Here is a 16,663-nt window from a genome sequence, read left to right as displayed (position 1 = left end):
GTTTTCCTTGTTTTTTTTTAGCCATCTCGTATTAATAATTAATGACTTTAATATAAAACCTAAGTCTAACAGAAATTACACACACACACAGATATGATATTTATTGTTAAATGATAATTAATAAATAATGATAAAATCTGCATTATAAGCCTGACGATATGTAAATAAGTAAACAAGTAGCTTGACAAACATAATTCAATGTTTTTAATTTTAGTCAGTCTTATGTTACGTACATCATTCTTTCATATAAAAATAAGGGGTATTCGAATTAGCATAGTTTAGAAAAAAATTTACAATTAGATGAACTTTTATTATTTAACTTAATATTTCTTTAGATCGTAGCGCTTACATAATACATTAATTAATATTTATCTTTGGTATTGATTGTTATTTATTAGGAAGAATTGAGAGACTTAAGTTTCAAGCTTATAGGAAAGTGATTAATATATTTAAAAAATATTTTGTACAGTAAAGGAGTATAAAAAATATGTGGTACGGATAGAATAAGACGTCTTCATTGCATTTATAATGAGATGTCTGCATGTATGATGTAAGTACATACATATAAATATAACGTCGCGTTCTCAATCCTATAAAAACCATAATATCTACACGTTTTTATAATGCGACATTTATTTATATAATCAAAGCCATTGTAGAGTTTTCTTTTTTCTCATTATCTATATTGTAATTTATTAGTTCTGATGTCTCAATCATCTAATTGCACATGATCGATTGTACAATTATGAGAGCATTACTATATTGTTTTTTACCTATTTAGGTAAAAAATGTATTATATCATCATCATCATCATCATCATCATCATCATCATCATCATCATCATCATCATCATCATCATCAGCAGCAGCAGCAGCAGCAGCAGCAGCAGCAGCAGCAGCAGCAGCAGCAGCAGCAGCAACAGCAGTATCGTCGTCATTACGATTATCGTCAAAATCGCTATCATATTAAATAGATATTATAATAAATGCACACACGTGTCAAAGAATACACGTGTCATACATACAGCTTTTAACAATGAACATTCCTCGAATTCTTGAGATAAAAGTAGAGGGTATAGGATGTTATGATAAACTTAGTAAAATTAATAATATCACATCTCTGTTTAAGTTGTCTATATTTTTATTAATAGAGTTGTAAATTTTTTGTAGCAATCAAAGACAAATAACAACAAGGACAATTTATAATTTGTCTTATCGATCGTTGTTCTAAGAAATATTGAATAAAAGTGTATAGCGTATTATTAAATGTAATGTTCAAATCCAGGATATTATTAGTAATGAGTAGAATAAAAAGATGTGTGTCCTCGCTGCTTGTGGATTCGCCATATGCAATATATATTACTACTTAAATATTTATTAATTTTATAGTATTTACGAGAGAGAGAGAGAGAGAGAGAGAGAGAGAGAGAGAGAGAGAGAGAGGGAGGGAGGGAGGGAGGGAGAAAGTTCGCAACATTCAAAATAATTACTTGAATAACGAATGCAAAGTTTTGTACAGTTGAAAATAATAAAAAATTTGTTCGTAATGAATTTATCAAGTAGGAAAGAACGATGTCTATATGTATAGCTCAAGAGATACCAACCGTTATAGCTCACCGCCAGTTTATGATGTATTTATTAAAGATTAAAAAATGGTACGAAAACGTTGTAATTACACATACGTTTACGAATAAATAAAATAAAGAAAATGAAAATGCGTTAAGAGACAAATAAAAATATTCCATTGATGGTTCAAGAAGTTTGACGTATATCAATATAACGTAATTTTTAACGCAAAAAATAATTTCAATTTGCCCGATAATCACAGCACCATACGATATTACATATACGATGAACTAACGACAAATTTATAAATAGACATTTACATATAGCCATGATCAATGCATTCTAAATTTATAGTTCTGCAATGGTTTACTTTTAATAATGTTCGAAATTCTGAAAATGCAGACGTTCGTATTCAATGGCGATTATTGAAGTTTTCGACGGTCCTGCTGTCAGTTCCCAAGTGGAAGCTGAACTTCCTCCAGGAAGAAGCAACCTCCATATGACTTGATCGGTATTACTGCGATCTAGCGAAATCTAAATCTAGATTATAGAATGCATGGCGAATGATTCCAAATTTTAACTCCGCATTTCTGTCACATGCGCTATGAGCGAAAAGTGGCCAACGTCCTTAATAAAATAAATTTTTATTATTTGTTCAAACTTTATTTCTCATTGTCAAAATTTCTGAGATTTAATATAGATTCGAAATGATTTCAAGATCTTTTACAATTCGTTTCAATAAATATCTGACAACGCGTACTTGTATCGTAAAATTGAAATATATAGTAAAAGACGCATAAATACGATGCGTGTATCATATAATAGCGGAATCTGTATATAAATAATGTATAGAGGAGGGGGAAGGCGCGCGCGCGCGAGAGAGAGAGAGAGAGATAGGGAGAAACGTTAGACCTTTTAAGATGATCTCTCGTGCAAACTTTATAATCTTGACGAAAAGTTGCATTATATTAATCGTTATATGTATAATGAAAAGTACGCGCGAGAAGTCAGATAAATTGGCCGTTAAATCTGCTAGTGTTTTCATTGTAAAAAGTAAAAAATCAGTGATCTCCCGTGATTTGTTTCGATCTCGAAATATTACTTAAACAAACGTTTAAAAGTATAAATTTATCGTATAGACAAATTATCTCATTATCTTTCTTTTTCTTTTTTTATAAGATAATTTTCTTGTAAAAAATTCTCTGAATATACTCGAGGAGTTGAAACATTTCGATTAATGCGCGTAGTTTATCATTTAGTTCTTGCATCAATGTTACACACAATGATGCTGCAACGGTTGATACAATTCTAATTCTAGCCTTGCTAATATGATATAACGTCGATAAGAAATAATCGTACTGGACGTATGTATGATCTTTCTTCGTATAACATATTTTATCGAGGTCGGGGCTAAATTCGGCCAGATGTAAATAGTCGTGTATATAAGCGAGCACTATTACAGAGTTGAGATATATGAAAGGGATATTATATGTAAGTAAAAACGTAATAATCGGTATACCTCTACCGGTATATAATTCAACGGCCTTGATAAAAAAGACTCGCTGTATTATATTTAATTGGGATAAATATTCAATACTTATGTTTCCGAGAGTGTATATAAAAATTCCATTATCATAAAAGCTAACTGAGATTATATTGTTTTTAATTCCTTTAATGGTTTATAAAAATCTACCTGTGTTTTCACCTTATTATGGATAATAATGAATGCAAATGCACGTGTGTAAGTGTGTGTGTGTGTGTGTGTGTGTGAGAGAGAAAGAGAGAGAGAATATCTCATTTTGAGTTATTAGTCAGAGTTGATAAATAAATCAAATGCAATGCATAAGTAGATACGATAAATCTCCGATTAATATATAAAAATGCAACAAGAAAAGAAGATTTTTTAACGAAAAACACACTACGATTTTCCTTTTTTGAACCTTTGTCTAGCTAAAGCTTTACTATATTTTGGATGTCTTTCTTTTTCACTTTCCTTATCGGCTTCGACATTCTCAAACTCGTCCTTGTTGCTCTCGGGATAAAGATCTATCGGTGGTTCTAGCAATGATTTCCTTTGACATTTTACGAAATAACGAAATCCTTTTGCAATACAGAATCCTAGCATTGCGATCGAAATCGTCAGTAAGGCCATTAATAATGGGTGCTACAATTCATAGGGGAAAAAGAAAAAAGAAGTTGCATTCTCTTTTGCATTCCTTATATGACATAGAAGTTAAACTTTTCTCGTTACATACCCAGAATACTTTTTATCTTACCGTCAATGTGGGCTTGTTTGTAAATACATAATCTGCTATAACGACTATTACACCAAGAATGATACCGACTCCAGCGCCGAGCCATGGGATTTGCTGATCGGCTGCAACGTAATGCGATATAATTAATGGAACTGTTAAAGGCCGGTTGCATTATCGGATGCGTTACCTCTTCTATCCTTCATCAGCATTCCAGATGCTTTATTAATTGCTTTCAAAATTCCAGGCTCATTTGGTTGCAACGACAATGCTTTGTTGTAAGATTGCAGAGCTTCGCTAAAACGGAAAGTTTGCGATTCTACTTCGGCTTTCCTAAAATAACCCTAAAACAAAACGCATATTGTTCGGCCTTAAGGAATAAATGTATAAATTCATTTAACATATATTTCCATTTACTTTCGTCCAGTCAGGTTTCAATTGTATAGTCATCAGAGCGTCTTCCATCGCAAAGTGATATTGTTGCATCTTTAAAAAGACAAAGGAACGGTTGCTATAGAGAGAATAATTTTGTGGATCTAATTTGATAGCATGAGTATAATGAAACATAGCCTCTTCATATTTCTGTTCCTTAACACAGGCATTTCCTAGTTCCTTCAGATTTTGTACCTGAAAGTTAGGAAAGTTGATTTTTGATAATCCATCGACAAAAGCTCGCTTTTAATACAATGGAAATCAAATAATTTGGATTCGATGACGTTAAAATTTTTTTCGTAAAATATATATATATATATATATATATATATGTATATACATATACATATATAAAAATTTATATATATATATATATATGTAAAAGGAAAAACGTAGAGCAGGTTATAAAAATAAAATGTCCTGGAACTCACCTCAGCCTCTCGAGAATTTGACATTTTTTACGTACGCTCGGACGAAAGTTAACCTCGAGATTACGAATTCTCTCATGAGATCGGGACTATCGTACGTTATATCATTGTCTTTTAAAATATTATGCTTATTGAAAGTTCATAAAAAATAATCAACACAAGAGCAGACGAGATGGTCGTTTCGTCGCGTCTACTTACCGGTGCGGTCATGCGCACGACGAGTCTGCTGCGCCACTCTACTACCCGTTATCGCAATATCGAATCTATCGCATTACCGTGTGCCATTGCGTCTCTTCCTCTCTCTCTTCCCCCACCAATCAATTCGTCTGCTCATTCACGTCGCGGGCACGGCACGCATGCGCGCATTCTACCATATAATAATTACCATGCGCGGCGCACTGTTGCACGGCCGTTCATACTTGAGTAAGTGAGTACTTCAACTTGTATGCGTCACTAATATATTTTCCATATTGAAGTTATATGTTTCTTGTACGTTTATAAGCGTACGTTCATATATACCCGTGTAAGAAAAGGAAAAAAGAAAAAAGAACAAAAAAAAAACAAAAACGAAGAAATTCTTCTCCTTCTTCCTTAATACTAAAATGTAAAGGAAAGGATAAAGAAATAAAAACGAGCATAGCGTATTGACGACAATAACGCGATAAGTGTAACGTGAATTACGACGATGATGGTTTTCTATCGTGTCATTAAAAGAAAAAACAAAACGATCGATTTAGGATAACGGGTTGTATGATGAAGACGGTATCCACATATTTTCGTTCATCATTTTAATGATATTCTCCATTTCATACAAATTAAGTGGGGAGAGTTATAATACAAACTTAAAATATATACATACACATCGATATCTCGTGAAACTTTTTCAAATACGTAGCTACGCAACTCATTCGTTAATCCGTAATCTATAGATTTTCCTTTCGTAGCGCGCATCAACATTTCTTGCTAATATATTTTCTTTTTTATTCCCTCTGAACCTACATTGTGTTTTGTGTATTACTGTGCAACGAAACTGGCAAGTCTCTCGAATAATCTACATTATTTTAACTCATTGTCGGCTACCCGTGTTAGGCGGGAGTACCGAACGCGAACGCGCACGCGCGCGCCGCGTTCCTGTACTTTTGGATGGAACTTTTCGGAATAGACGACGAAGGACCGACGGTACGAATTCTACGATTCGTTCCGCGTTCGTCTTCCACGGTAAAAAATAAAAAGGAGATTGAAATGGTGATTGCGACAGTTTTGAAGAAAAACGAGAGAATGACGGACGACAAGAAATAAAGTATCGAGCACTCCTTTCAAAAATACGACGCGCCTAGAGATACGACGGATTTTCTTTTTTCTTTTTTATTATTTATTTATATTATTTTTTAATTTATTTCTTTCGTTTTTTCCTTTCTTCCGAGCTTTTTTCCGAGTAACAAAGGACAGAAATTCTTATTTTCTCAGGCGCGTCGATGTAATTATTGCCCATCTTGGGACGGAAATCATCTGGGACGATATGATACTATCGATATTCGAATATGTCGCGACTGATCGTCCACCATTTTGACGCTTTTTTTCTTTCGCCTCTTCTGACAAAAAAGAAAAAAAAAAAAAAAGAAAAAGAAAACGAATTCAATTCGAGAACGTCGTGCTTGGTGTAGATTAAAGTAGTATACGCCTAATTCTTCCTTTATTTATTTCTGTATTTCATACGCACTAACCACATTCAGCAGCGTAACTCGTTATCATAAACTTAAACGTGAATTCCCTCGCTCGATCTATCCTTAAAATACACTTTATTTTATACTATACTCCTCCGTAAGCACATCGTCAACGTAACAATCATTGGTCGTATTCGACTCATCGTAATCGCAGCACGTTTCTGATTTCTCTCCTCCTCCTCCTCCTCCTCCTCTCTTTCCTTCTCCTTTTTTCTTGCGATTTTTCATTCGATACTCTCACGTAACATGCACGATTCCCGAATAAAATAAAAGCACGCGATAAGTTCAAACGCGAGGCACCGACCGAAGAAAGAACGGAAAAAGATGAGAAGCCGAGACAATATCGACCACGTTGATCTAGGCATATGTCGTATCTTCTTTTCTCTCCTTCGTAGGCACGTATTCGCTCGACTTTTCTCGACGACTTGTAATAGATCGTTTGCGAACTCCATTCTCTCTCTCTCTCTCTCTCTCTCTCTCCACATATTATACATATATATATATATATATATATATATATATATATATATATATATAAAATATAAAACACACATATAAAATCTGCGTAAAATAGATGAAATGAAAATCGTGCTTGTACGCCAAAAGCATCAGTTTTTTCACCTTCCCTACGTTCTACGAAAGAAGAGTAAGAAAGAGTAAGAGAGAAATATAGAGGAAAAAGATAGAAAACCAAGAAACGTAAGTTCACTCTATACGGCGAACTTTTCCGCTCTTTCCCGAAGACATTTCTAACGAGTCGAAAACGTTCGACTCAATTTAGCCAACAATATAATTCCACTTTATCCGTGTCTCTTTTGTTTTGTATTACTTGTAATTAGTGAATATAATATATATATATGTATACATTCACTGTAAATATATAGGTAATAATTGTAAATATACAACTATATAATGAATATACGAGCCTTTGTCGAGGTGAGCAATAAAAGAATCGCCGGTACATCGTTTATATATTTATACAGGGTAACGTCAAAAATACTTGAATCGTCGTCGCCAGCCGTAGAAAAATAAAAAGGAAAGAAAACAAAAAGAAAGAATAGAGAAAAGAAATACGCAAGGAAAGGCGTGAAAATTTTTGTTCTCTTTCGTCCAACGTTCGTCGCGACAGAAATAGAATAGAAATTCTACAATAGTGTTTTATATCGTTATCTGTGATTTCCATTCAACCCGAGAGCACCCATCATGTCAAAGAACTTAGCTAAAAGATCGATGTAGATGTGATCACCGATTTTCGTGACATCGTGTCACTGGCGATATATTCTTTTCGTATTTCTATTGCAAATAGAAATGCAACCGATTGAATCATAATCCATGCGAAGAATCTCAAAGTTATTTACTTTTCACTTATTATTTTCACCTACACAAAGTATGTATCTAATATGTACATACGTGTGTAAATACATACGTAGATAGAGAGAGATTATGTGAAAGAGATATCGTACGAGGATAAGCCACGAGGATAAGAATTCTATTGGATCAAAGAGACGACATCATTTTTTGATCATGGTGAAATATCTCATGTTATTAAGAAATGTGAATAATAAATAATGTAGTAACACACAAAACGCAAGCATTTTTACACGCACCTTATAATCGTTTTAAACCGATTGCTGCTATATTTAACGAGTTTCTTGCTCTCTAGTTGATCCCTATATCAATCCTAAATACACGAAAATCCTTTCATCAATTTTCAACGCTCTAATTATTCCAAAGTTATACGATGAGAATGGAGGATTAGCGAAATCAAACCTGACTTTTCCTTCATTATCATCTTAACGTCATTATGCGTCACATTGCTGCATTCTTTTCCCAAGCCATTTTCAACGCTATCTTTATTAGTTAGTTGTTTAATAACCTACATTCAAATAACAATTATGATATATATACGTAATAATAATAGCTGCCACGTCGATTCTCTTTTATTTTCTCTTCGTTTACTCTCTCTCTCTCTCTCTCTCTCTCTTTCTCTCACACGCGCGCGCGAGCACATTATGGACTCTACTCTTTGCCGTTACGCAGTCTAGACCAGGCGTTAGCGACTAAATCGCCAGAAATTTCTAAATTCGTAAGAATATATGAACTTGCAAGCACCTGATCGCGGCCATTACGAAAACACGAGGGATTCACGGGGGACTCATTTGGTCGGCTGATTTTTCGTCTTTCGTCGAGCAAATCGCAAGCGACTGGTCGACAGTGCGTAATGGCTCTTGATGTTTTGACGTTGCGACATCGATCATCGCTCTACCGGCTGAAATGCGTGATACATTTTGTAGAGTATAAAACAAGAAAAACTTTACTCGTTATTAGAAATCTTGATTAATCTTCCGACTACGATGATCGAAGAACGCGCGGGGAATCCTTTTCTCTTCCTTCTTTGCTTTCTCTTCTACCAATGATTATTTTGAGAGAAGAGTTTCGAATTTAGCACGTTCAATCATCCCTAATGATATCAACATATAGAGGCAATATTCTTGCGCGATCTCGCAAAAAATTATTTCAGTAATGGAGAGAAAGAGACAACAACATTGTTTTAAAATTTCCTTCTCTTTTTCTATTCTATCGCTCTTTCTCTCCTACCCAATTTCATTTCTTTTTTCTTCATCTATAACGTTCCATCACATTCATACTCGATCTCAAACGAAATGTACATACGAAATTAACGAAATGTACACGGGCGATTTTTATGTATAACAAAATCTCTAGCATCACAGTCAAAAAGTATAGTACTACGCGCGATATAAAAACGGACATGCATGTCTCTCTCTCTCTCTCTCCCTCTCACTCTCTCATATTCCATTTCTAGAAAAAGTAAAACCCGTCAGCGGAACGAGCACGCCTGTCGTTTGAGAAAAGAAGATACGGAAGATTATATTTACTACTACTACACTACTGCTACTGCTATTCCAACTGCTACTACTACATCTACTGCTACTACTATTGCTAATAATAATAATAATAATAAAAATGATAATAATAATAATAATAATAATAATAATAATAGAGGGAATCATCAATTAGACGTCCCGTACTCGATTTAAAGTACTAAAGTTTTCCATTTATTTTTCTAGTCTCCATCGTCGTCCATCTTTTGCTAGCAATTCTTTTTATTGTTATATTCAAAAAGGTTGAACGTTTCGTTTGATTTTTACTCCAAATGTTTGATACATGCATAGATCAACGTTCAACATCGTGTGCGTATTGGACGAAAGATAAAAGTATATATAAAGATATAAAATGAAAGGAGAGGGATGTAGAATCAAGCGATATTAATAGGATTTGAAATAAGAAAAAGCGATAATTTAGATGATTAAATCGATGAAATTAAAAGAGAGAGAGAGAGAGAATAAAGGCAAAACAATATGCAGCGAAAGGAGAAAGAAGAAACATAGGTAAAATAACGAAAAAAGAAGGACAAATATTGACAATGCCTATCTATAAAACTAATGGTACTTGATTTAAAATCTACGCGATATTTATTCTTTTTATACAAAGTCCTTTTGTAAGACACGATAACGCAACTCTTTTAAAAATTCATTTAGACAATACGTTCATTTTTTATTTTCGATTATCATACGGCACTTGTGCCGTTCGAGGAAAGAGGCTCGAGCTTTTTTCATTCATTTTTTACTTCTAATCATCGCTTCAACCATGCCAATCCAACATAGAAATGTCATCTCTTTCGAACTTCCTTCCTCGTTTACAACCTTTGTTGATGCGTCATTAACTTTCGCGTATGAAATAATGCACATGAGATGTATGTGTATACGTATGTATATATAATATCTATAGTCATTTATTCACGCTTCATTACAATTGGCACTTGGATTTTTTCACCTTTCAATGGGTAAATTACGTAAATGTATATGCGTCTTGATAGGAAATGGTGGAAAAGAAAGAGAGAAAGAGAAAAAGCGAGCGAGCGAGCGAGCGAGAGAGAGAGAGGGGGGGAGAGAGAGAGAGAGAGAGAGGAAGAGAGACGCCAATAGGATTTGTATGTTTTCTCATCGATGTTACTTTCGTTTATATTAAGTCTATGCGATTACGATCACTCAACGATACTTCAACGCTGATAACGAGACACTATTCAGGCAGTATTTAGCGTATCGTAATATTGTATTGTTTTCTTTTACTTTTTCTCTTTTTTTTTCCTTTTTTTATATTATAAGACACTTCATATACACTCTGCGAGAAAAACTAAAACGTGAATTTGCAAATCATCTTCGTTTCTTTCTTTTGTTTTTCACTATAGCGACGAATATTTTGGTATTTTGATTTCGACGCGAATTTAAAATACAAACGTTTGTGGAAACATCGAGATTGTTTCCGAGGATAAAAGAAAAACAGAAAATTCGGGAGTTACTCTTAAACGATGTCAGATCGTTTTCGGTCAAGATTTTGATTTGAGTTTATTAACAATCGATTAAAATAAGTGCTACGTATTTGTTCTCTCTTTTTGTTTCTCACGTATGTAGTTTTAACTTTTGAATATATACGAGAGAGAGAGAGAGAGAGAGAGAGAGAGAGAGAGAGAGAGAGAGAGAAAGAGAGAGAGAGAGAGAGAGAGAGGGGGAGGGGAGAGAAAGGGAAAGGATATGATTTTCAAATAAGGAAAAATCAATTGCGATTGGTTAAATTTATAATTTGATGAAAATATTTCAATCTTATAATACGTTTTGATTCGTTTCGAAGGCATAAGTTTCTTTTGGCGAAACCATCGTCGAACAAACATGAACCGACGAATATTCGCAATTGCACATATATACTGTATTGTTCAATCGAAAAATATGAAAGATCGATAGAACTAATCAGAATAAGAGAAAATAATATCCAAAGGGAACGTAAAGTAATAAACATCTCCAAGAAAGAAACAGTGCATTGTTTTTTGTCAACGTTAAATAAATTTCCGAAAGCAATTCCATCTTCGTAATAACATCAAAAGACAAAATTTCAAGAAACAATATTTCTCTTACATCTAATGATTTTTCGATAAAGTTATAGAATGCTATTCGTAAAAAGAATTCCTTAATCTGTCCATTGGTCGTGCATTTTTTCTTTTCATAAATAGCGCATACAAAATTTGTATTATTTTCTATTTTACCGAATGCTTCTCTAAGATGATCTGCCCTTTGGCACTGTTTTTCTCTTTCGTAGATTATAAATTAATTATTATTCATCTCTGACAATTCGCATACAACGTAACATACATACGTAGGTATACGCAGGCACGTAATATACGCGTGTATGTACATGTACGGAAGAAGAGAAAGAAGAAGAGAAAGGAGGGGGAAGAGAGAGAGAGAGAGAGAGAGAGAGAGAGAGAGAGAGAAAGAGAGAGAGAAAATTATCTTATTTATATGTGTGTATGTATGTATGTATATCTCTATCAACGAAATTATCTTCAGAGAATAAAAGTATTAATTACAATAATATTTACAAAGAAATCATTGAATGGTACAACTTGGTAACTACAAAATCTTGCTCGTTGATCCGCATAGATCTTATGTCAGTCCCGAGCCTCAAAATTAGTACAAAATTCGATATGTATGACACAGCATGTGAACGATAAGAAAGAATTAATAGAGCAATGGTCATTATAGAGATTTCTTTATTAACATTTGAAATGCAAGCGATCGAATTTAAAACGACAATTAGGGTTTCGATTAAATCGAAATTTCCGCAACAAGAACGGAGAGTGTTGAAAAGTAAAGAAACGCACAAATTAATATTTGATTTTATTTTTATTACATTCTTAAATGCACGTTAAGAGCAAGGAAAAAAAACAGAACTCCTAAATATCTACAAATAGCAATATATAATAATATCCAATTTATATATAACAATGAAATATATTAACCAATTCCTTTACCTTTAATTACAACTTATAAAGTTCTGATCTTTTTTACTTTTTTCCAGATTTTATATTTTTTATATTACGAACACACACACGTTCTTAGTTTCATATCTCTGGGGAATATGTACGTTTATATATAAAAATAGTTTATGATATATATATATATATGTGTGTGTGTGTGTGTGTGTGTGTGTGTGAGTGTGTGTGTCTGTGTGTGTGTGTATATATGTATATATCATATCGTGTTTCTTCTCCTGATTCTTGTTGCAAGTAAAGTTAACAAAGTGTTCTCGTCAACGCTGTGCCATACGATATTCTCTATTGGCATTAAGTTATCCTCTTCATCGGGCAGTTAGTCTTGTGTATTTACGCGTACAAACAACAATATCCTCTTTATCGAACTACGCTCAACCGTCGTTATAATAAGAAACAAATCTTTAGAGTACTAATCAATAAAAATATTTCTCTTTGCTTTTTAATATACCAAATAATACGTTAACAAAAATCAGGATATACAAACAAGACAACTGAAATAATATAAAATTTTTGTTGTCAGGCTTAGAAGGTTAAATTAAAATTCTTTGCTTTCTCGTATGGTATTATAAAATTAACGATTAAGTAGATACGGATTAAATTAATACGAATGGAAGTTAAATCGAGTAAATATCATTTCACATGATATCCTAAATTAGTAACTCTCCTAAACTGGACATATTTCCATCGTGTGAGGATCATAAGCGTCGTGTTCGACTCTGTACTGCTTCTTCGCATCTGCTTCTGTGTCGTGTATGTGTGTGTGTGTGTGTGTGTGTGTGTGTTTGTTTCTGTAAAATAAAGCAAAGCTAATTCGTTTTTCATGGGTGAATCTTTTACGATAAAAGTGGGTGCTATATCACAACACTTTTTCTCGTAAGAATAGAGAATCTTAGATTTACGATTACAAGTGTATTCTTCTTTTTACTTCCATCAAAAGAAGAAACGAAGATGATTGGAAAAAAGGGAATGTCAGTCGAACCTTTAAATAAGGGAAGACGGAAATAATGACGCGATGACAAAAATGCAATGCAAAGTTATAACTTGGCAACGTTCGAAGGAAATGGTCCAAATAACTAATAGAAGGGAGAATTATATATATATATATATAAAAATACATACATACATACATACATACATACATACATACATACATACATACACACCCACACACACACACACACACACATATATGCATGTATGTATGCATGTATTTTTCCAAAATAAAATCAGTGCATTTGGAAGCGGAGGATAAGGCGATTGAGCTTGCACAGATGGCTTCTTTTTCTCCAATGATGTTCACTGCCTTTTCTCTTTCTATTCTTTGTATAGACAGAAGCATCGTAGCAGAAAATAGTTGTTCCCAATTGTCATAGATATAATAGACATTTACTAAGCTGTTTCTTGTCCCTGGAGCTCTGGAAGGACGGTTTGGTCGATTTTACATGGCTCTATCGAGAACAAAGAATACGACGAGCAACAACAAACAATCGTCTTTCCCGTCCTAATAGTTTTAGGCATACCTTTGGCCGTTATTATTTTCTTTCGCATAAAGGGATCCTCAATAAATTATAATCTTACGGTTTAGGGGATTGGATTTTTCTTCTTTCTTGTATATTTCATATGCGCAGGTTATAAAAATGTAACAAAATAAAATAAGCTGTAAAGAATTTATTTCCTAAACAAGGGATAAACGGTAAAATACCTTGCTGGGAATACCTCAGATTTAAACGGGAAAGAGAATCAATACACCGATTGTCGCTCATGCTTATGTGACGCGCATAACATGCTATTCGTGGGTTCTATCACATACATGCATACACACACACACACACACACACACATATATGTGTGTATGTGTGTGTGTGTGTGTGTGTGAGTGTGTGTGTGTGTGTGTGTGTGTGCGCGCGCGCGCATGTACGTATGTATGTATATACATGTATATATATACATATGCTGCATCTCCCGTCGTAATATTATAAAAACAGGTCCATAAAGTAGAGAAAAAAGCAACAAACTATCTCTCTTCTAAGTCAAAAACGTTGGAAACAATTACTTCTAAGAAAACAGGATTACTTACAAGATCTAACGTAAGAAGAAATCTTTATGCGTTTTAACAATAATAATACGAAGAAAGTTTTATATATAGGTATATATGGACGCGAAAGAAATGGTCAAATCGTGGACGCGCATAGTATCTAACGATAAGATAAAATGCATTATGTATCAGGAGTTAATCGTAAAAGATATACAATAAGATAGATTCTGTAACTTTAAGCGATCACAATAAGCTTCGATTATACTACGATCTGTCCAAGGCAAAATGCTGATTTTTCTATGCACGATATGTAATGTGCACGATACAATTCGATCGTCTACGACGAATCATCTCAACGATTCTCATGCTTTTTCTTTCTCTCTCCTTTTAACCTCCACGTACTCTGTCTCCCTAACCCAACCGGCCTCCCCCCTTTTGCACTTTTCCTCTCTCCGTCTATTCACCTATCTGTCCTAAAGAAAGTACGAGCATATACGGTCGTAATATAAATGTATATGAATCCTGGGAGATCCGCGTGCACTAGTAGCTCGTAAACGATGTTCCTGCGCATTTATTTTCGTCCATTTCTTTATTCCTTTTTCTTTGTCTCTTTCATTCCCTTTCGACAGAAAGGTGAAGAATATGCAGTTTTGAGAACGCTTGGCACGTGATCAACCCAAGAGTACCTCTTGGACCCTCTCTTCTATCTTCACGCGATTTTAGATTTATATTTTTTTTCTTTTTCTTCTTTTTCTTTTCTTTTAATCTATACCTAACACTTTTAAACTGGACGACACACTTGGACGCGTGCGCACGGTAAAGTAACTTTTCGTTAGAATTAAAACTACTTTTTTCTTTCTCTCACTGTCTACTCTCTTCGTTGCCCCGTCATACTTTGACTTTTCCAAGTTGCGTCGTCGTGGCCGTGGAGGAGGTGCGAGCTTTGAACTCGACATATATGTGTGTACTTACTTATCTCGCAACGTACGCGAGCATTTGGAAAGATCTTCGGCCGTCCCCACTCACCGCTACCGCACAACGCCCGCTCTTCGAGATATTAGTCGATCACTTCTTTCTCTCCCTTTCTCTCGTTTTATTACTTCTTTTTTTCTTTTTTTTCTTTTTTTTTTTTTTTCCTTTTTTCTTTCTTTTCTTTTTTTTCTCTTTTTTTTCTTTTTAATTTTGCATCTTTGCCTTTTAAACGTACCGATTGTCGTCAGCCTTTTCATGTTTTATATAATCTGCGATAAACCGAGAAGCTTAGCATTGGTCGAATTTAAAACGCCAGTTCGACAGTTAGCTCATCGCAATGTGCTCTCTGCGCAAACGGAGAAAGTCGAAAAGTTGGAGAATAAAATTGGAAACGCGTTCTCCCATCGATTCTCGCAGTACGGGCAGGAAGATTCGTCGAGCGGCATTCGTTTTCGAGTCGCGCAACCCCCATTCAGTTCAGTTAAGTTTAGTTTTTCGGCGATAATTAATCCAGGAACCATAAGGACCGTTAAGAAGTTCAGCCTTGCAACTTTGCCGAGAAAATGCAAATTCTGCGACAACGACCAAGTCGCGACTGTAGCGTACCGACAACCGAGAACAGACGTAGTCAAAGAAAGCCGGCCTTTTCATCGTATGTCAGTAATGTATAGTATCCATTTCGCCTGTATCACCCATCTTGCGGTTGGCCATCATCGTCATGAGCATCATACTTCCGCTACTGTTTAGCGTATCGTACTCTAGAACCAGTCTCTTTATATGGCTCAACTTTTCGTGCAGATAATGGAAGCGACGTTTCGTCTCCCTTTGCATCGGATCGCGCTTTGTTTCGTTATACTCCATAAGAATTTGCCGTTTGACCTCCTAGAAAAATGAAGAAGAGAGAGAAAAAAAAAAAAAAAAAAAAAAGAAAGAAAGAAATCATAAGAAAAGGTAGAAAGGGCGAATAAAAGATGAAGGTGTGTACCCGCCGTGTACGAAGAAAGCAAACGTACGTAATAAATCTATCTAGCCGCCGGTTCATTCCTCGCAATCCGGTTTCATTAGAAAATTGATATTTACCTTGCATCCTTCTATATTGCCCATCGCTTCCTCTTCCTTCAGGCGCTCCTCCAATTGCTTGAAACGTCCCGAGACCATCGCCATTTGAGCGTGCAATCTTTTATATTCCTCGTAGTCCGCGTTAAATTCAGCTTTATAACGTCGTCTCTGTTCCAGGCTGCTTATTGTCGTATAATATCTGTCGCAACCGTAAATCGTGCGATAAGAAGATCATCAATCTGCGAGATCGAAAGAAGGAAAGAAAGAAAGAAAGAAGGAAAGAAAGAA

General features: G+C 34.6%; 2 protein-coding genes across 9 annotated transcripts in view; both read right to left on the bottom strand.

Annotated features, from left to right (window-relative positions):
• Positions 1 to 418: 418 nt before the first annotated feature.
• Positions 419 to 5,302, bottom strand: LOC124433009 (hsp70-Hsp90 organizing protein 3-like). 2 transcript variants are annotated; one of them, XM_046982491.1, is made up of 5 exons: positions 4,681 to 5,302; positions 4,235 to 4,444; positions 4,008 to 4,161; positions 3,842 to 3,942; positions 419 to 3,729 (listed from the first exon to the last, which is right to left on the bottom strand). In XM_046982491.1, the coding sequence occupies exons 1-5, from the start codon at positions 4,702 to 4,704 to the stop codon at positions 3,484 to 3,486; spliced, it is 735 nt and encodes a 244-aa protein (XP_046838447.1). In that variant the 5' UTR covers positions 4,705 to 5,302; the 3' UTR covers positions 419 to 3,483. The 2 variants fall into 2 exon arrangements, with proteins under 2 accessions (XP_046838447.1, XP_046838448.1); XM_046982492.1 differs by having other exon boundaries at positions 4,876 to 5,302.
• A 148-nt stretch (positions 5,303 to 5,450) lies between these two features.
• LOC124433007 (RNA polymerase II elongation factor Ell-like) overlaps positions 5,451 to 16,663 on the bottom strand; it is a 52,319-nt gene continuing 41,106 nt past the window's right edge. For 6 of the 7 annotated variants that reach the window (XM_046982486.1, XM_046982487.1, XM_046982490.1 and 3 more), the window contains 2 exons: positions 16,397 to 16,574; positions 5,451 to 16,198 (listed from right to left, as the gene is read on the bottom strand). In XM_046982486.1, coding sequence (XP_046838442.1) covers positions 15,974 to 16,198; positions 16,397 to 16,574 — 403 coding nt within the window. In that variant the 3' untranslated portion in view covers positions 5,451 to 15,973. Of the gene's footprint in view, positions 16,199 to 16,396; positions 16,615 to 16,663 lie in introns of all 7 variants that reach the window. The other variant, XR_006944409.1, reaches the window with a different exon arrangement.

The sequence above is a fragment of the Vespa crabro genome, chromosome 2 (genome assembly GCF_910589235.1).
Source record: "Vespa crabro chromosome 2, iyVesCrab1.2, whole genome shotgun sequence".
Lineage (NCBI taxonomy): Eukaryota > Metazoa > Arthropoda > Insecta > Hymenoptera > Vespidae > Vespa > Vespa crabro.
This window is presented reverse-complemented; position numbering and strand designations above follow the sequence as displayed.